Source organism: Sprattus sprattus (genome assembly GCF_963457725.1).
Source record: "Sprattus sprattus genome assembly, chromosome: 10".
In the NCBI taxonomy this organism is placed as follows: Eukaryota; Metazoa; Chordata; class Actinopteri; order Clupeiformes; family Clupeidae; genus Sprattus; species Sprattus sprattus.
This window is the reverse complement of record NC_137908.1, coordinates 13,461,975-13,483,566: the sequence shown is the minus strand read 5'-3', so window position 1 is coordinate 13,483,566 and position 21,592 is coordinate 13,461,975. Positions and strand designations below refer to the sequence as shown.

General features: G+C 41.4%; 1 protein-coding gene across 2 annotated transcripts in view; it reads left to right on the top strand.

Moving 5' to 3' along the window:
* Positions 1-1,572: 1,572 nt before the first annotated feature.
* Positions 1,573-21,592, top strand: part of scn8ab (sodium channel, voltage gated, type VIII, alpha subunit b) — a gene marked incomplete at both ends in the record, with an annotated part of 38,583 nt that continues 18,563 nt past the window's right edge. Inside the window, 11 exons of one of the 2 annotated variants that reach the window (XM_080845462.1) lie at positions 1,573-1,854; positions 3,019-3,170; positions 5,765-5,845; positions 6,111-6,239; positions 10,077-10,168; positions 15,841-16,062; positions 16,452-16,515; positions 16,718-16,859; positions 17,322-17,528; positions 17,741-18,022; positions 20,058-20,393. In XM_080845462.1, coding sequence (XP_080701588.1) covers positions 1,573-1,854; positions 3,019-3,170; positions 5,765-5,845; positions 6,111-6,239; positions 10,077-10,168; positions 15,841-16,062; positions 16,452-16,515; positions 16,718-16,859; positions 17,322-17,528; positions 17,741-18,022; positions 20,058-20,393 — 1,989 coding nt within the window. Of the gene's footprint in view, positions 1,855-3,018; positions 3,171-5,764; positions 5,846-6,110; positions 6,240-10,076; positions 10,169-15,840; positions 16,063-16,451; positions 16,516-16,717; positions 16,860-17,321; positions 17,529-17,740; positions 18,023-20,057; positions 20,427-21,592 lie in introns of both variants that reach the window. The other variant, XM_080845461.1, reaches the window with a different exon arrangement.

Sequence of the window (21,592 nt, the reverse complement as noted above, 5' to 3'; positions counted from 1 at the left end):
ATGTGCTATTGGAGATAAGGGTCCACAACCTTGTCTGAGACACACAAATCAGAATTGACAAACATGTCAAAACTGTGCAATATGTCCTGGTGTGAAAATGACATTGATATTCATTCAGTGAACATCCACGATCACTGTAAATAAATATAAAGGTGAGACTGTTTGAGGACAGCTGAAGACAGAGGGAGTTGGTTATGTCCCGGGTGTGGCGTTTGGAGCAAAATGGTGTATCATATGTATAAACAGTGGAGCATATATTGGTCTGAAAATTATATTGATTAATTTATGAAGCTGGGCGATGGCTGAAGCTGCTGTGGGTTGTGGTCGACTTATGAAGCTGGGCTCTGCAGTGTGTCTCTCTCAGCCTTCTCACTCATACCCATCAGCTTCTTCTCAAGAAACAGACATTGCTGCCTAGATTCTGGTTCTCATCTAGTTTTAAATGAGTGACATCTATTTATGCTGCGCGGCTACTTCTCCATGAAGCTATTTCATTCAGTCACTTATTTGCATTAAAAATGATTGGGTACTCAGACAGAAACAAGTAAGACTGGGAATAATGCTTAGTTTTGTGTACATTTTAAAACAAGTAGGACTGAGAATAATGCTTAGTTTTGTGTACATTTTAAAACAAGTAGGACTGAGAATAATGCTTAGTTTTGTGTATACTTGAAAACTGTTTGGAAGAATACATCAAGTAATTAAATTCTCGCAGATGTGCCAAATATGCAGAACAGAATGTGTTTACATGGGAAAAGATGGGCTGGACACATGTTAATTCTTAACCAACTGCAACATACCCATGAACATTATTGTGATTCCGTGAAGTCTCTAACTTCTCATTTCTTTGCTATGATATACCATGTCAGCTATATCCCACCTTCAGCCACAAACAATAGTTAGGATTACCATTTGACTGGTACGATTTATTTGCTATTTATTTCACCATTTTTGCTTTTTTTATATACATTACTACCAATTACTTGTGTATCATAAAAAACATAGATGATGCAATATTTAAATCTGGCCTATGCTTTCTTGATCAACAATGTACATATAACCTTATGTTACAAATGCTGACCTCTCTTTATCCATCGGTGATCTATTGTGGTTGTTATAGTGATGATAGTTATAGTAGTGATGATTATGAAGGAATGGAAGATGGGTTCTAGTCCTCTTTGTCTTTGTGAGGGTAATCACACTACACCTTAACAGAGCCAAGGTTGATCACCTGATCAGTGCATGAAATATTTCCAGAATATTTCACTAAATACAGTATAACAAAACATGGCCAGAATTTAATTTACATTTAATGGAATGCTTTGAAGGAAGCCTGACCTTTATCACTCAGGTTGACATACGTTTATAAATGTTGGTCCATTCTCTGAGATTTCACTCAGTGTTGGTGGGGAGGGGATATGAGTTGCTCTAACTAATTCTCCATGATCTTTCTCTAATATTGTATCTTTGACCTCTCCCTCCCTCTCTTTCTCTCTCTCTCTCTCTCTGTCTATGTGTTGCATAGATCTTCATGGATTATAAATAAAGTGCTCCGCACTGCATAATGAGAAGATGGCCGCCCCTCTGTTTGCACCTCCAGGACCCGACAGTTTCAAAGCGTTCACAAAAGAGACTCTCATCAACATTGAGAAGCGCGTCGAAGAAGAGAAAAAGAAAAAGCCCGTCAAGCCCCGCTCCGACAGCAGTCACCGCGATGAGTCGGAGGAGAACGCCCCCAAGCCCAACCGAGATCTGGAGGCAGGGAAGAGCCTGCCCTTCATCTACGGGGACATCCCCAAAGGCCTTGTGGCCACGCCTCTGGAAGACTTTGACCCCTACTACATGACCACCAAAGTGAGTAGGTGGGGTTGAAGGTCATAGGGGGAAGGGCGATGATGGTGTGATGGTTGCAGGTGCATAGATGGATGGCAGAGGCTGGTCGTGAATATTGATTTTTGTCGCCCATGGTGTCTGACATTCACACACACATGTATAAACACACATATACACACACACTCTCTCTCTCACACACAAGTCAAGTCAAGTCAAGTCAAGTCACATTGACACAATAATCTACGGCTTTCAAAATAATCGCCCTCAGCATCAGGACATCCTGGGCCTTTGATGTCCTTTAATCACACATGCTCAGAGAGATAAGGCTATTTTAAGTGGCTTTCTAGGTGTAAATGCTGCTGATGGTAAGGATCTTTCACAAAATGGTGACTTGTACTGCCTCAAGAGAGCTGCGACAGTATTTCAGGGCCACAGCTTTGCTCAATGCAGTGTTAGAAATGTAAATGTCTTCTTTCATCTGAAATGTCAATGTTATAATACAGCAATCTTAAATGTTATCAAATCTAACTGATCTGCTGGTTCAAAAAAATGACCTTATCCACAGACTAATTCTGACCTTCTGTGCATTACTGTGTTCGAGGTCAAGTTGAATTTGTAGCACACAAGTTGGTGCTAACTGCTGTGTTAAATTAAGTGTTAGTAAGAGGTCCTGTTAGAGTCAGCTCTGTTATCCCTGCTGTCGAAGCCCAGCCTGTCGTGAGGGCCTGTAATGTTTCGGCCCTTCCTGACCTTTGGCACCGGTGGCTCAGGTTACAACAGTATTGGTGCTCATCTGTGCCTGTGCTTGATGGTGGCAGCCCAGGCTACTGTGATACTGTGCTGACTGCTGACTGCTGAGTCCCACGGATGCATCAGGACTCCCTTAGGCTCCTATGAATGTGCTGAGTGTCTCTGTGGAAGAACTGCTGTCAAAGAATGTGTTCTCTTCTCACGGGGCCTGGGAGTGATGTGCGACTGAGTGCCTCTCCGTTCCTTTAGATGGGGGTTTTCTGTTAAACATGTTAACATGGAGGACCACTTATGATATGTTTAATATATGTTCATGATATGGAATGTATTATCTTTATTAATGTCACTCTTGTCAATAACTTTGACAGCATGAGACTGATATCTGCTTGGAATGTTAACCACTCTCTCTGTCTCTGTCTTTTTCTCTCTCCACAGACATTTGTAGTGCTAAACAAAGGGAAAACCCTCTTCCGATTCAGTGCTGCACCCTCGTTGTATATCTTCACTCCATTCAGTATTATAAGACGCATAGCAATTAAAATTTTGATACACTCATATCCTTTCAAAATACAAATTTACAAATATCTGTTCAAGACTTCCTGCAACAAGATTTGGATGATTTTGCTCTCCTGTAACTGCCATGTGTACATAAGATGGTCCTGACAAAGCACCACAGCTGCTGAATGTTCTATGAAAACAGACCATACAGTGCTGAAGTAGTTACATCCTTTGACTGATGCTAAATACAGTTGTTTCCAAATGTGCAATGTTACCATAGAGCCGCATCACCTAATGGAACCTTAGGCTTTTGCCTTGAACGCAAAGGTGGATTTTAAAAGAGGAACAACAACAAATGAAAAACGAGTTTTGCACAGACCTCCTAAATCTGACTAAAAAGGAGGATTATTTCCTGAACAGTTCAGTATATTCCAGCTAACACCAGCTCTTATTGAGCAGTTTGCAGTGAAATAGCCCTGGTCTGGCTTTGGCACATGCTGTGAGTGTGTATGTGTGTGTGTGTGTGTGTGTGCGTGTGTGTGTGTGTGTGTGTGCGTGCGTGTGTATGTGTGTGTGTGTGTGTGTGTGTGCGTGTGTGTGTGTGTGTGTGTGTGTGTGTGTGACACACCCTGGCAGGATAGCATCTCCCTGATCATCAGCAGGCAACACTCCATAAGGCTGTGAGAAAAAAATATAGATGCAGTAAAGGCACAGAGAGAACAAAGATCACCATCTATTATCTTTATGTTACTTCTGTAATATTTCTACACAATATTTTTACATATATACATAAACGTGATGTGGATTGTACCTGTCAACTGTTTTAAAGATCATCTAGATTTGAGCTTTTTCTTTGGCCCATGACGTTAGAATAGGTTTTCTGAACCATTTGCTGTTCTAGCCAGAATCATTTTTATCATAGAAATTGCAATGATGAATCACTAATCGCTATTATGGTCAGACATGATCCTTAGTTATTAGGTCTTTGTGAAGGATTGAGGCATGCGGGCACAACAAATAATTATTCATGATTCTGTAATACAAGTTGTAGGAACATTCTAAGAAATGTACCTTGACATTGAAGTGCATACATCTTGAAACAAGACATTAGTAGTCAGGAAAATAAGAGAGAATAAGCTGTGAATTGGCAAGCCAGAAAAGGCCAAATTGAACTTACAAATTCTACATGTTTTTGAAACGTATACTTGTCCACTCAAAAAAATCTCCCTTAGCATTTTGCCTTATGCAACCTTCTTGTAGCAATTGAGGCAGCATACCAGAAAAACTGGGACAGGTGCTTGAAAACCGCAGACTCAGGCTGGGTCCAAAAGCCTTACTCACATATGGGAATTTGCCTGAGAGACAGATCAGGTGACTTTGTTCCACCTGGCAGTGGCCATGGAGACGCACCAACCAATCAGGTGTGACTGGCCAGGCTTGATCATAAGCCGACAGTATTACAGAGGAGAAACAGCTGTATTTGGGAATCAGTGAAAAAAATCTGGCTTGACTGAGCAAGTGTCTCCAAGCTACATATGTGTACATTCAAATGGACACATATGCTTTAAGTAAAATATAGCACAACCAGCATTTTCCATTTCGGTTGCAGGAGAGCTTTCAAGTTGTTCAAACTGCATGATAGTGTGTGAGGTTGTTTGGACATGTGACATGAGTAGTGTATGAATTGTGTTATGTTTGTGTGTGATGTGACAGACATTTTACTGCAACCAAGCTATTGTCACTTTAACAGGCCAAATTTAAGTTGGACGTAAAATCCGTGTCATGTGAGATAAGTAGGATGTAGTAAGTTAGGTGATGACCATTTAGAAGTGGATTGTTTGAAAGGTTTGAACAGAAACAATAGAACTTAGCTCAGAAATAAATAGAACTTACCTCAGAAGACCATACCTAAAGGACACCCAGGAAACAAAGAGCTTGTCCCTATCAGCTGCTCACGCTTCCAGGTGTCATAGTCCAGACCACAGCCATTTAAGAAAGGAAGACCCATCCAGTAGCTGTGCATTCATCACTCCTGGTGCTTATGTGAGGTTTTCCAGTCTGACTTGAAACATTTTCAGTTTGTAGTTTGCTGTGGTGCTCAGAGGGCAGTGGATAGAGAGGGGTTTCAGTGATTTAGCTATACTGACCAATACCTAGATACATACAGTATATACAGATAGATAACACTTAGCTACACTGACCTATAGCTATATATATAAAAACTACATATAGTATACGTAGATTCAACTTAGCATAACTGATACTTAGATCTACTGTCATGTGCCACGCCATGCACATAGATCATAGAACATGTCACCTCAGATTTGATTCTACACAGCACTTCCTCACAAATCATCAGCTGTCATTGCAGAGCCCAGAACGTTGATTAAAACTTAGCCTACTTGAACTATTTAAAACTGAGCCATGTAATACACAAATCTTTCAGCAAGTCATAATTGAATAATAATTATAATTATAATTATAATAGATAATTCACCCCGGCCATTGAATGAAGCCATACGAGTAGGTAAATTAGGAAACTGAAACATGAAATAGATTTACACAGAGAATTCCAGCCTGAAGCCACCAGGCCTTGTGATCTAGATTGTGTGTTGAGTGTGTGTGTGTGTGTGTGTGCTGAGGCTACTCTGTCTTTCCTTAACTCCCTCCCTACATTATTCAGCATGATCATTATGTGTACTATTTTGACAAACTGCGTATTCATGACATTTAGCAATCCACCCGAGTGGTCCAAAACAATGGAGTAAGTAGTTTTCTTCTTCCATTTTGAAAACTAAGTAATTCATTTTGTATAAATGTAGGTTTATGTAGTCTCCTTCCTCTCCCTGTTTTGAAAGCTAAATTCTTCATTCTGCATACAAACATATGTGCATGTATATCTGAGTAGAGAACTTGATAATTTGTCCAAATTCTTACGTAATTTTGAAAACATATGTATGTGTATGTTGTATACGTTGTGTGTGTTGGTGTTAGTTCTGCAGATGAATAACATGCTTCTGCTTGCACAGGTATGTTTTCACTGGAATCTACACCTTTGAGTCTCTGACTAAGATTGTGTCCAGAGGCTTTTGCATAGATGGTTGGACCTTCCTCCGAGACGCCTGGAACTGGCTGGATTTCATGGTGATATCCATGGCGTGAGTTTCACACACACACACACACACACACATCGATGGTTCCACACATATCTGTATGGTACATGTCTGTCCCTTAATTTGACAAAGTCACTGATGATGAATTTAGAGGGGCAATTCTGTAATTTTGTAATGTTTGTATTCTGTTTCTTGCAACCAAAAAAGTTGGCCACAGATATCTCAGGAATTGTGAACTAAGCAAACAAATGACAATTTTAGCACATATTGTTATGGTGGAATTATTGTTAAGACTGATTTAGAGATTATTTGGAGTTATGTACATATGTAATATTTGCTATAAAGTTTTAGGGAATGGGAATATAATTCAATTGACCAATAATGTGATCATACCACTTAATGTGGCAGGTTTGTATAATGGTTGCAACCACCAAAATGGTGAAATTTCAACAGGATTTAACCCAACAATATGCTGCAGAATGACCACTTTGTCAGATGGTAGAAAAAGTGATTCTCACAGTTTTAAAACTGTAAATTTGATGTTGCAAGATAAGACTGTTGCTATTAAACTATGCTGTATGTACATTTACATGAAATGTATACAAACCTCACCAATAAACACGCATACACACTCACCAACTTAAACATACACACCAATCACACAAATATTTACATAATGCAGTATCTATACTGTCCACCTTAATCTTTAGATAGAACCGAGCATACTACTTTTTTTATATAGCTCACAACACGTAGGATATCATAGACATCATTTGTGTGTATGTATCTTGAGATTACACACCTATACATTTGAAAATCATCCCCTACAGACCTCACTTAGCTGCAAGTTGACTCTGAGTGAAGCATTTGTGCCTGTGTGCATCGCTTAATGCACTATAGAGATGTGCTGAGTCAAGATCGAGGATTCAGTTACTCCAGTCCTGAGTTGAACTTACGTCATCACCCTTTTATCAGAGTATCACTACAAGTGTGGAATGTGTTATGCATGCCTAACATCTTTTCAGTTTTTAACGTGACTTCCTCCCATGACAAATAATATTTTGAGTGTAATGGGTGTGTTATTGTCTTAAATTAAAATGTAGTAATCATTAAAAATAAATGCATATAGGGCGTAGACCGAGTCTAATTCACCACTCCACTCCCCCACCAATCAATACCTAGACTGCATTCTCAAACGGCCATCAATCCATCCCTTCCACTCGCCGCCCTCTTCTTCAGACCCTACAACCTCCCAACACTATTTAGGGAAAAGCAAGAATGGAGGACAGATTTGAAAAGAAGAGAGTGAAAGAGGAGAGGGAGAAAGAGGAAAGAGAGAAAGAGATACCCAAATAGATACACATCCAAAATATGGAAAACTGCAGAAGGAAGTGCTCTTTTGCCCACAGACTTCCTTGATGTATCCAGAACGTGTTAGCATGTGGTAACTCACCCCTGCTGAATTCATGCACAAATCTGCTTGAAAATACGCACAAATAGGGTTTCTGTTCCGTAGAGAATAGGAGAGTGGCATGGATATATATATATATATATAATTTTCTAGAGAGGTTTTGCCATTTTGCCTTTAGGAGGAGGATGGACTTAGAGAGGTTCAAATTACTGCAAGTTCCTTTTGCTTAAACAATTATTTATTTATTTAGATTTTTCATTTTTTTTTAACTGACATAATCAATCCCCCACCCCCTCCCCAATTGTCAAATCTTTCAAAACCTACCAGGCTGTCAAACAGAACAGGACATTGAAGCTGTGTCTATAATGCCACATACAAAATGGAAGACTTGAAAGCGTACTTCAGTGCTCGTCCAGATTTAGACTGTGCTCTGGCTCTCTGCTGCCTCAGTCAGTAGCAGTAGACCACAGCAGTCTGCCATGTTTTGCATTAGTGGGAATTCAGCAATGTTTAGAACCTTAGAATAGATTCTGAAATATTTTTTGAGATGATTTCAATAAGTCAGCATATATTTTAGATCATAATCATTCAAAAGTAATAGAATACTTGTATTAATTTCACACAAAAAATAGCAAACAATACGGATCTCTGTATTTCTCAGAAGTATACAGCTTTGTTTAAAAAGTATTTGAAGCAATTTGAAATGTGCATTTATACAGGTTTTGTAAACATTTGTTTTTTGTTTGTGAATAATAATACTAATGCAAGGCTTGGCAGTCCAGTAAAATCAGTGTATTTAAATATCACATATTATAGAATTTTGTGGGTTAGTACATCTGTACAGACAGGAAAACTGTATTTTTGAAAAACGTCAGAACTCCAAATTGAAAAATTTAGACTTACTGATCCTTACTGATGATTTTTTTTTGTGTGAAAATGTTGTGAAGACAAAAGTTAATGTTATTGAACTCAGAATACATTTTAATATTATAAATAACATTTTCTGCTGCAGAGATTCCAGGGTTATCATGAAGAGCTGACAAGTGGTAATGAAGATTAAATTGAATGGGTTGGCATCGACAAATAGCTTTCAACGCACAGTTATCATCAGACATAAAGTGAACTGGTTTTAACCATAACTTTAACTGAGGAACTGTACAGTGAAGTATCAATAATGTAATTACAAAATTGTAGAGAGCAGCTTCAAGATTCAGATGCACTCAGTCAGTCAGTCCGTCGCTGTACAAATTTAGCGTCTTTTTGCTTGTTTAAGTGTCTTTTTGCTTGTTTTCATAGCAACTTTGTTGAACGCAGGTATTACAAATTAACTCGACAGAAACTATACTTGTAACAGTTGCAGCAATAGAACAGACAGCCTGAGAGGGCTGTAACATGCTATGTGTTTCTTTAAAGTTAACGTTAGCAATTAAAACACAAGCACAGCAAGGATCATTTGTTATTTGCTTTGCGCTCTCTGTGGTGTGGTAACCATGGCAAATCATCTTGTCATTTGATTTGAATTGCTTGTGACACACTTGTTTCACACATTTTAAATAGAAGTAAATCGCCCTGTTTCGTGGAATGTACCTACAATCACTTGGTTATCACTGGTAGACTTGACTCATTCTTAGTTAAATATTGACTTGGTAATCAAGATAGTTTGCTGACAGTGACCAGCGCTAGTAGAATGGACCAGTTTAAACTTGATTTAGGTTTATTTATCTGCATTATGTTCATTTTTTTTATCACCTTAGGGTTAATTTTGCCAGCAACATGACAAATAACATAAATATATAATAATTTACTACAAATATTTAGCCAATTAACATTTTTCATGTGCTCCCCAACTGATCAAAAACGTAATACCTCAAAAAAATGTTATATAAGTCTTCCCCCCATGGCTAAACACAAAGACGAAGGTCATGAGGAGAGACCACTATGTCACCTGTGGTTCCACCGACTGACCTCTTTTTCTCTGTTTTCTGTACGAGTATCTTTCTTCCTCTCCGACTGTAACCATTGCTGTGGATCTTTCCTGCCAGTGCATCACTCAGTGTGTTTAACTAGGCATATTGTCTCATAACATGCAGGGCACTGGCAGCTCTATGGCAGATAACTATTTCTGTTCGTCCCAAGAGAGTCAGGGATGCCCCTTCTTGTTCCTCTCACCTCCTCCCTTCTCTTCTCCTCCTCTTGGTTTCTCACCTCTGGCTTTGCAGTTGTGTGTTATTCCTGCCTTGTGGTGTTGTGCTCTATTGCAGTGCTGTACATGAGTTGGTTTGTGTATGTATGTAAGTATGTGTAGTGTGTTTGGTGTGTGTGTGTGTGTGTGTGTGTGTGTGTGTGTGTGTGTGTGTGTGTGTGTGTGTGTGTGTGTGTGTGTGTGTGTGTGTGTGTGCATAGAATGTGTGTGTGTTTTTGTGTGTGTTGTGTCGTGATTGTTCTGTGTGTGTGATCCTCCCTTGTTTCAGATATGTAACAGAGTTTGTGGACCTGGGGAATGTGTCCGCGCTGAGAACATTCAGGGTTCTGCGAGCTCTGAAAACTATTTCTGTGATTCCAGGTGAGACCTGCTTAAACTCGAAGGCTGACTGGCTTCATGTGTGCTTCCTAAGGCTTCTATTCGACACGGGATGCCATGGAAACAGTGCTTTAATTTGCGTTTGTGTTACTGCACTCAAAAATGGTCATGACACATTTTTGATAGGCTTTGCAGTCTACTCCCTTTATGCATCAATGTAAAACACCAAGTTTTCAAAACAATACAGATTTAAAAAATGCATGTTTTTGTCACTACCTTTCCTGTGTAATGTAGGCTGGAAAGGTCCTACCACTCCTCACACAGGACAGCCTTTTTGTTGTGTTTCATCAGTTTATTAAGATGTTTTGTGGATTGGCAAGTAAAAGATTTCACGCTAAACTCTTGTTTTCAGCTTATATTTTGCTATGCATTGGTATGAACTATTGTATGTCTGAAGCACATTGTTACAGAGTGCACACAAGTTTTTCTGGAACACAAACAATAATTAAATTGTAGTGTCACCTCAGTGGCTCAACCTAGCCCATTGATCTTAATTATCACACTCAGTTAACTGTCTAGTCATCTTGCAAATTACATAAAGTTAAGCAGTCACTCTCTGTATTCTTAAAAGATCTACCAATTTATACAATGCACCCTAATTGGCCTAACTCTCTAAGTTAAATAACTTATCTAACTACAAACTACAATGACAACTAGTCTAGTGTCCTTACAAGTCCTTACATGCATTCACTTTAGCGTCAAAGTTAATTGATAGAAAGGTTAGTAAGCAATAGCAGGTTTAGTAATTGAAAGAAAGCTTAGTTGTCAACAGAAAGGCTAGTAGTCGATAAAGGGGTTTATCAATAGAAAGGCTAGAAGTCAATAGAGAGGTTAGTTGTGGATAGAATGTTCTGGCCACCGATGTGACACTTACCCACCAAGTTTCACTTTTCACCAGTTTATACTAAATGGACTTTCGTGTTCTCATTCAGTTCTCAGGGTGTGGCATCGCTGAGGAGCTCTGCTTTAGCTCCCAAATGTCCCTTCTGCATACCCTATATCTGTTGGAGCTACTACTACTACTCTAAGAGTGGCTAGAATACTTCACTTTGAAAGCTCTAAGTGTTTTACTCATCAATTCAGACTTGGAACGTGTGGAACTTTATCTGCCCTTTCAGCGTTCTTGTTTTTCTTGCTGGCAGATCAGTTTTGCCTTACAGGATTGCCTCAAATGTCTTAAATCTCTTACAGCTGAGCTGCTTTTTCTGGTAGAATAGCTTCTGTCATGTGGGATACCTTAATACCTACTAACTTATACCTATTCCTACAGCAATATTTACCCAGTGCAGACCCCAGATGTAGCATTCTGTAACTTTAGTATCTAACCACTTGAACATCAAATCATGTTTTTCCAAATAAAGTTCGGGAGGAGCCAATAGGGATGATTGACAGCCATCACTCACCCCACTTCCACTTTCTATGAGATTTGAAACCTCCTTCCTTGTCCACCATGTCTTGCCTTCTGGCATAGCAAATTATCTCACCTCCTCCCCCCTTCTTCTTTTCACTAGTAGCTTTAAGCTCACATTACCCCATATTCATAGGGGTAGTCAGGGGACATCGCTCACACACAGTCTCTGCTATAGGCATCCTAAGATCACGGCCAGCTACCAAGCCAAACATGCTTATTATCAGCGCTCTACGTCCAGCATTCCGATGGGCGAACTAGAGAAATATACAGTTGGTGTTATACACATTCAAAGTTATTTTCCCCATTCTCAAGAACTAATTCATTCATGAATGTGCACCAAAGGAAAAAGAAATTGTCCAATACCCTGCTTTAGTTCTTATATACAGTATTTTTGAGTACATAAAGTTTCTGTTTATTATTGTCTTTCTTGCCTCAGACGAACTACTGAAATACTCAACTGAGCACAACTAATCAGCTTTTCTCCCTTGGTGGATTGTATGGTGTCCCATTCAACCAATCTGACCAGAAAAACAGTATGTTCTGCTGAATTTGAAGAAGTTGGAATAACTGTTCTGCTGAATTCTGGATAAGGTTCATTATCTTTTCCTGTACTTGAGACTTTTCATTCAGTCTCAGTCAAGATTTTTCACCTCCAAGACGCACACCTCCACTGAGGTATCTGATTTTCAGCCATTGGTAGAATTCATTCATTCATGCCGTATCTGTTCTACGCCTCCAGAATATCATGTTGAAAAGCATTGCCTCTTTCCCCGTGCTGCTGGGATGTACACTGCAACCTGGAGTGTATGATCTTTGTGGAGCAGCGTTTCTTAAAGCGCTTTCTGCGCCATGTTTATGGGAGCTTTTCACAGGAGTCTTGCTTAGATGATTGTCTTTGGCCACCGTTTTACACCATCTTTACTCTACAATTTCTTGTTTTGTAGCTTCTCCTTAAGTTTTTATTCCTGACAAACTGATAACTCATTCCATGGCAAGGTTATATTCTCACTTTCACTGTCTTACATCCTGATAGAGATAATATTCTTTTTTTAGTGTAGTATAGTATTGTATTGTATAGTATAGTATAATATTTTATTGTATTGTATAGCACAGTGTGGTATGTTATAGTATAGTATAATTGCTGCTCATGAGAGCTCAGTATTTTGCCACTGCAATGGGATAGTATGTAAACACTGGATATATTATTTAGTATCTCCTGAATGATGTTCTTCGGTGGGAATAACGCGATGAAGACAGTTATTGTTGATAATTTAGTGAAATACACATACAGTACAATGACAATACAACTCCTGTCATCTTCTTGGTGTCTTCTTAGTGTTCAGATGCTCTTGCATATTGAGTTTCTGCTCCTAAAAGCAGTTTCTGTCGTGCACATAGATTAACTTAGCCAACAGCTAAGTCAACAGTTAATACCAACACTAGGACAGTGTAGACTAGTGCTATCCCCAGTTGACAGGCCTATTGCAGAAGCAATCCTACGTTTCGATTTAGCCCAGTTCAAAGCTAACTCTTAGCCATAGTCTATTCTTGTGGGCTATGCATCATGTTTTTAGTAAGACTGCCAAGCCTAGTGTATGATATCATTCTGCTGCATGCTGCTTCTCACATACACACATGCATACAGAGAGAGAGAGAGAGAGAGAGAGAGAGAGAGAGAGAGAGGGAGAGAGAGAGAGAGAGAGAGAGACATGTGCCTCATTGGTAGTTTAAACTTGTTTGTCTAGCTTACCCCTGGAGGTTAATAGATATTCTGAGCCAAAACTGATGAAAGTAACACTCTATCTGTGTTAACTCTCTCTCACACACACGCTGTCACACATACTCGTGCACACACAAACACACACACTTGTGCACACACAAGCAGAAAACGTGGCCTTCTGCTATTGTGCTTCGACTCAGTGAAACACTAGCAGGTCAGGTTAGAGGACAGTGGATAAGGACGGTTAGGAGGATGGGTTCTCAGTGAGAATTGGTACTTTGCAGAAGCACTGATTGTGGAGAATTTAGCACTCCTGAAAGCACATATGTCAGAACACTGCATTCGCTTTTAGGACTTGCACAATAAACATAATGGAAACGTCATCATTCCTATGACAGTCTAGCCGACGAAGGGGATGACAATGACAATGATGATAATGATGACGAGGATGATGTCTTCAGCCTTGGTGTTTAAATGGCCTGCATGCGGTAAAGCCTTATTCCTCACCGCCCTCCCCTCCCCTCCCCCTCTATTTCTCTGTTTCTGTCCTCTCCATACTCCTCCTCCTTCTCTCCTCTGCTCCCTCCTTCCTGCTCCTGCTGCTGCTGCTGTTGCTGCTGTTCTTTCTGCCTATTTCATCTGCATTTCTGTAGATGGAGGGTTTGCTCTCATAAACCAAGCTTACGATCGTGAGATGAGTGTTTGTGAAGAGGTGAGGCTCCTCTCTGTCCTGCCCGCTGCAGATGCTCACTGGCATTACAACTCTGCAGTGTCCGTTTTAAAGGTGCAGTGCGTAGCTTCTTCTGTGATAAATAAAATTGCTTCTGAATAGTGATGCGGTACAGAAGTTATGATACAGGCCAATGATTCACAATATTCCTGTGCATTCTATACGGTCTTGGTCTGTTTCAGGTGTTTTATTGTAGTTGTTTACATTTTTCAAGCCCTGAGGAAAAATATGTAAATGACTGCATATAAAATACCCAAAACAAAGACACAAGATGCTAGGAGTGTACAGCAGTATTGAGAAATACACTCTTTCTTTGCCATACCTTTGGAATTGCATCACTGTTGTTTGTGCAGAAGCATTTTTAATTATTTGACAGCAGAACTAGCTCCTGCACCTCTAACATGGGGTGTGCAGACGGACGTCGGATCAGACGGACAAGAGGCTCATCATCGTACACTAGCCTGATCTGACGCCAACAGACTGCTGCCGACTTTGGTCCAGATCAGGGCTGGATTCAGGCCGGGGTTCAGGCCAAACCTGGCCCAGACTCCCAGCTCAGAGTCCGCTGCAGTCTGGGTGTGTCCGCGTGGATTGTTTGTGCATGTGTTTGCATAAGATCCTGGTAAGCTAGAGGATTGCGAGGAAGTCGGAGAGCATGTCCGAGTTAACGACTGACGTTTATTTTGAATTCAGTGGTCTCTCTGTCCGAGAGGGTGTCACGCTACACATTACACAGACAAGGAGTCGCCGGGGGTGTCAAATCATAGGAATCCCCTGTGACTACTCACAGCTATATACTATGCATTGCTTTGCATGTATTCCAGAGACAAAATTTAAGGGGGAAAATCAGCTTTAGGCTGCACTTAAAATTGTTGGTTAAGTGAAAAAATTGCTGAAAAAGACACGAAGATATGCAAGTGGGAGCACTTCACTTTATACAATGTATGCACTTACTTAAATAGATTAATTTACTGGAATCTACTGTAGATCTAGCGAGTAGAGGCTGTATCTTCTACTTGTTGTTTTTAAAAAGGGGGAAAAGCACGTTTAAGGGATCACCTATGTTACAAATGCTTTGTATATAAGTGTGTGTGTGGGTTTTTTTTTGGGGGGGGGGGGGTTCGAAACGGGATGGGAAGAAATTACTGTTCTGGGGGGTGAGAGGAATGTGTGTACCTTATTGTATTATTTTTTTCTTGATTTCATATGTTAACTACATATTTCAGAAAATTGTAGGAAATGCCATTAGAGGTGGTGTGTGTGAGTGTGTGTGTCTGCATGTGTGTGTGTGAGAGAGTCAGAGAGAACTACTTTTAAGAAAAAAAACTAGACGTGTGTGTTGGTATTTAGGGTTTGGTTTCTGTTTATATTTTCCTAGCTTGATGAGTTTAAAACAGGCTACCTGGAACCTTCTCACCACTCCTCCAGTCACACAACTTCACATTCATATTTCTTTGGAAACTGGTTTGCACTAAAGCATACTTACACTAGGATAATATATAGAGCCCCTCAAATTCAGTTTACAGTAGTTTTTTGTATGCACTTTGTGTGAGAGAGTTACTTTGTGTGTGTGTGTGTGTGTGTGTGTGTGTGTATGTAAGCATGAGTATACACACAAACTATGCCTCCCTGTATGGATCTATTTTGGTGTTAAGTGTACCCCTGCCTTTTTTGCATGTAATGTGTGTGTGTGTGTGTCTGTGGGTTTGTATGTCATATGCGGCTGTGTGTGTGTGTGTTTGTATGTGATGTGTGTGTGCGTGTGTTTGTGTGTGTGTGTGTGTGTTAAACAGGCCTGAAGACCATTGTGGGCGCTCTGGTCCAGTCAGTGAAGAAGCTATCAGATGTGATGATCCTGACAGTGTTCTGCCTGAGTGTGTTCGCGCTGATTGCCCTCCAGCTCTTCATGGGGAACCTGCGGCACAAGTGTGTATACTGGCCCATCAACACAAACGACTCCTTCCTGGCCAACGGCAGCCGCGGCTTTGACTGGAAGGAGTATATCATGAATGAAAGTGAGTCACCTCACTGAGACAGATACGATATGCAAAACACACACACACACACACACACACACACACCTTTACATCTGCATGAACACACACATACTCATATACTATCTATATAAATGAACAAATAGTGGCGTACATACAGGCACAATATAAAACATTACATAAACATATAAACACAAACACACAAATATAAACAGGCTGCAGAGGTTTGTGTTGCTCCTCTTAGTTTAGTCAGACCGCTACATTCTTCGTCTGTGTAATTGGAGAATTCTGACTATGTGTATTACAGGCAGCTTATTTGACCTGAAGTCTGCTCGGAGTCTTTTGTAGGTTCTGTGTTGTGTTTGCCCATACATGTGAACTAACACAGAGACCTGCCCTTTGCATTGCAGCTAATTTCTACTTCCTGCCGAACCAGATAGATGCTTTGCTCTGTGGAAACAGCTCTGACTCAGGGTGAGTCGATAATGCTGAGCTCATCATTAAGGCTCTGCTTCCCAGCATGCAGACACAAAGGAAGCCATTATGGTTTTTTATGGGATGCTCATCTCTCTCTCTCTCTCTCTCTCTCTCTCTCTCTCTCTCTCTCTCTCTCTCTCTCTCTCTCTCTCTCTCTCTGTGTGTGTGTGTTCGTGTGTGTGTGTGTGTGTCACTCCAGGCGGTGTCCTGAGGGGTACACCTGCATGAAAGCCGGAAAGAATCCCAACTATGACTACACAAGCTTCGACTCATTTGGCTGGGCGTTCCTGGCCCTGTTCAGACTCATGACCCAGGACTTCTGGGAAAACCTCTACCAGCTGGTCAGTCGTCGTCGTTGTCCCCCCCCCCCCCCCTCCCCCACAACCACCAGCACTGCCATCTCTCAGATAGCAGCCAACTTTTTCTTTCATTGTAAAAGTAGTGATTCCTGCTGCACATATCAGCTATTATACACAAGTGAGGCCATCAGACGTCTGCAGCATTAGCTTTGGCCATAACCCAAGTCCATTTCAAAGTCAGCCGGTAACTGGATACCATCTGGTACTTGAGGTGCATGGCACCACTTTAAGATTTGTTTCTTCCCTTACCAGCATTCATAAACATCAGCAAAGGAACACCAAGCATACTAACTACTAGAAGCCAAACTAAACCACGCCTCTCTAAATCGGCCTTTAAAGAATACAGAGTTGTATTGAAAGTATAAAAGGTGGTAAATATATGGAGAATATTGTTATCATTATCACATTTCAATTTTTCTCCCATCCCTGTGGTTGCTCTTTCAGACACTCCGCGCCGCAGGGAAGACGTACATGCTTTTCTTCGTGCTGGTGATCTTCGTGGGCTCCTTCTACCTGGTGAATCTGATCCTGGCTGTGGTGGCCATGGCCTATGAGGAACAGAACCAGGCTACCATTGAAGAGGCTGAGCAGAAGGAGGCTGAGTTTAAGGCTATGCTGGAGGAGCTCAAGAAACAGCAGGAGGATGCACAGGTACACAACTATTGATAAATGACTTGTAAGTAAATAGTTCCAGTAACTTGGGAACTTGATATAGTGTATGTACTACACAGCTTGAAAAGCAAATACAGTCTTTGAAATCAAACTCGTGCACAAATGTGAAGACTGAACATTTGTGACCACACAGTCATCGCATCAGGACGGGAAAAAGTCACTAATAAAACCATTGCTGTTTCTTCACCAAGGCTGCCGCCCAGGCAACGTCAGCAGGCACGGTGTCAGAAGACGCAGTGGTGGATGGGGGTGAGGAGCAACTCTCCCGCTCCTCCTCCGAGGTGTCCAAACTCAGCTCCAAGAGCGCCAAGGAACGGCGCAACCGCAAGAAGAAGTGGCGTCAGAAGGAGCAAGAGAAGGAGAAGGGCGACAGCGAAAAGGTGGTCAAATCCGAGTCTGACGACGGCAGCAAACGAAGCCGCTTCCGCTTCCCCGACAACCGGCTAGGTCGGAAAACCTCAATCATGAATCAGGTGACCGATAGGACAGTGTATGTGTGATTGTGTGTGTGTGTTTCAGGGTGATCCTTTGTGTCTCCTTGTTGTGTCTCTTTCCTTTAAAAGGCCTTTCTTCAAGGTCAGACACATCTCAATGTTTTGGTGTCCTACCCTGCTTGTACTCTGTCTCTTTTTGTCTGTCCTCACCATCTCTGACTCTTTTGCCATGTTTTAATGAAGAGTGTGATTATTTTTCCTATAACTCACCTTTCCTCTGTTTCAGCCTTTTCTCAGCATCCATGGATACTGCCTTATGTCCTAATGTCGTGTCCCTTCCCCTATACTGTCTCATGTCTCTTCCTCTCTAGTGCCCCCCCCCCCCCCCCCCCCATGTCTCTCCTAGTCTCTGAACAATATCTCCTTCATGTGTCTTTCTCCTCTTAACATTTGTCATCTGTCTCCTCTCTCTGTCTCCTCTCTGTGTCTCACACACAGACACACTCTCTCTTTGTCCAGCATCCCTAGCTCCCCTTTCATGCCTCTTCCACCTTATAATACTTGTTCTCTCTCTCTGCCTCTCTGTCTTCAGTCTCTGCTGGGATAGGGCTTGGCTTAATGTTCCGTAGTATATCAAAGCCACTGTAGTACAATGTTTTGCAGAACGTGATTGAACTGCATGAATAGTGTAGTTACATGCATAATACAATTAACAATCTGTTCTTGGGAAAATAGCCTATACATTTATTTGCTGTCAGGAGCATGCCCAGGTCGTTAACATGTTAACGAGACGACAAAGAAAATCTCTCGACAGTTCCACCAAGTGATGTAGCATACCGTGAAAGAGCCATATAGGTCTAATCATAACCCAGTGTCATCGTCTGCTTTTAAACACATACCAATTCACCTAACCACGGATAGAATTTGCTTTGCTTTTGTTTTGTCTGCAGATATTATTCTAGCACTAAACTGTATTGCCTACAATAACCACCACTGCAAGTGCATAGGACAACATCAGATTTATTTCAAAGACATACAAATAGCATAGCAGGTAGGGCAATCGTTTCGATATGGAAAATACAAGTTCTATTTCCAACAGCGATTGAGTCCCTTCTTGACTGGACAACTGTGGCCGCTTCCAGTGGTGATAGTTGACATAATGAGAAAGACGGCTAAGTTACATTCTGAGCTGTTTTGCGGCGGAAACACAAGAGACAAACTATATAAAAGAAACCAATTGTAAGGGAATGGGTTCACAGACGTGGCTGACCTGTTAGCTAAACATGTTAATACCAAACCTCCACTTTCTATGATTGATGACTGGCAGAGGTAACGTAAAAAACATTTCTCAAAGTAGTTATTCAGCTATAATTAGTGTCTACTCACTTTATTGACAAGGGTCTGGGGTAGTTTTTAGGTGTATGCACATATAAGTCAATTATACCTTTAGAACTCTTTACATTCATGAAAACATACCGGCCAATGCTGGCATAACATATCGCTGGCTTGCAGAGGCGAAGGGAGAGCGGAGGTGGGGTTGCCCAGAGAGTGTGGGAGAGAAGATTAGAGGACAAACACTGGCATCTTTATGGAAGATACAGGTTATGTAAGGCAACATCAAACTATATCGGTATAAAACGGTATTGACTCATCCTATATCCCGTTTGAAAAATATATCGGTGTAGCTATACCAATACATCGCCCAGCCCCAGCTCTGGATTCCCTTATGTCTTAATTTCCTCCTCCCACATGTCTCTCTCTCTTTCTTTCTCTCTTTCACAGTCTACGTCGAGCATCACTGCCTTTCTCTTCTTGTCGTCCCCCTATCACACTTGTCCTCTCCTAGTCTCTCCATCCCCTTCATTGCATCATGGGTCTTTCTCCTCCAATGTTTGTCCTCTCTCTCTGTGTCTTTGCTCAGCATTTTCATGTTTGTTTCTCCTCTACTATGACTCTCTCTCTTTCCCTCTTCCTCTCTCCCATTCTCTGCTCAGTATCAATCCTTGTGTCTTCACCTCTAACAGTTGCCCTCTGTCTTTCTGTCTGTCTTTCTCTCTCTCTCTCTCTTTCCCAGTCTCTGCTCAGCATCCCTGGATCGCCCTTCATGTCTCGTCACAACAGCCGTAGCAGTATCTTCAGTTTCAAGGGCCGAGGTGGCGGCGGTGGCAAGGACGTGGGCTCTGAGAACGAGTTCGCCGACGACGAGCACAGCACGGTGGAGGAAAGCGAGGACCGCCGTGGCTCGCTTTTCATCCCTTACCGCCGCAACAGCTACAGTGGCTACAGCCAGGGCTCCTCACGCCTCGTCCCGCTGGCGCCACACTCTGGCGGCAAGCGGAACAGCACGGTGGACTGCAACGGCGTTGTGTCTCTGATTGGCTCCAAGGGACCCGGGCGTCTCCTGCCTGAGGTGAAAATATATAGAGCAGCTTCTGATGACAGTGTAAGGACGTCCTGAACGGGGCAGACTATTAGACTCTAGGCATGGGGGTGGCAGATTATTCTTCTTTTTTGTTTGTTTATTTTGGTTTATTACTCACCTCGATTTATTTCTTCTTCTCTGCCTCTCTTCTTTTTCTTATTTCTCTCTCTCTCTTTCTCTTATTTAACTATTTTCCTTAGCTGGTATTATTACACCATCCTTAACTCACTCATTTATTTATTAGGTTTTTAATATTTTTTTATGAATTTGCATGCTCTTGTTTGCCCATCTCCACAAGCCTTTCCAGTCCCACCCCTGTTTTTGATTAGTATTATCCACAACATACTAGAGAAAGAGATTGAAATGGAATAAACCATGTAACACTGCAGGGTAGCTGAAATCCCAACCCCTCAACTTGCCCTTGAGAATCATGTTTACATATGCAAGCCTGAAACTGTTACCCTCCTTCAATCCTCAACTCTCATCCTTCATCTCAAACCGTCTCAGTCTCATTCTAAATTCACACACATACACACAAAAACACATACATACACACACACACATACACACAAACACACATACATACACACACACACATACACACAAACACACACGCTCTGAAAGCAGCTGACTCAATCGCTCTGCTGTGTCTCTGGCCCTGACGTGGCGCATATGGCGATCAAGACCAGATCCACTCCAGATGCTTTATTGATCCATTATTGATCAATCCGTCCCAGAGTCCGCTGCCATCTAATCCCCAGACCTCTCAACGTTCAGCTCTCTCACTCACCTCCAGCCTTTATCATCTTCTGCCAAATACAGCTCTCTATTCCGAAACAATCTGCTTTCAGTATCTTTGACCAAGTCTAAAACCAGACCAAAACTACACTGTCAGACATTTTATCCAAACAAGTCCTTCTCCTCATCCTAGTTGGCAATGTGATTTGACATCCTTATACTATCAGTCTAGGCTTAATATTATTTCACTGATTACAGTCTTACTCAAACCTGAAGCCCAGCTCTCACCTGGCTAGCCTAATTAGCCCTCTAGGTTATTGTACCACAAAACAAGAGAAATGTTTTCTGTCCTTTCTATGCTGTACGCTATGCTAACTCCACCGTCATAGGCATGCCAAGGTCATCTGGCAAAGTGGTTATGTACGTGGTGTCTGAGACTGGTTAAAGAT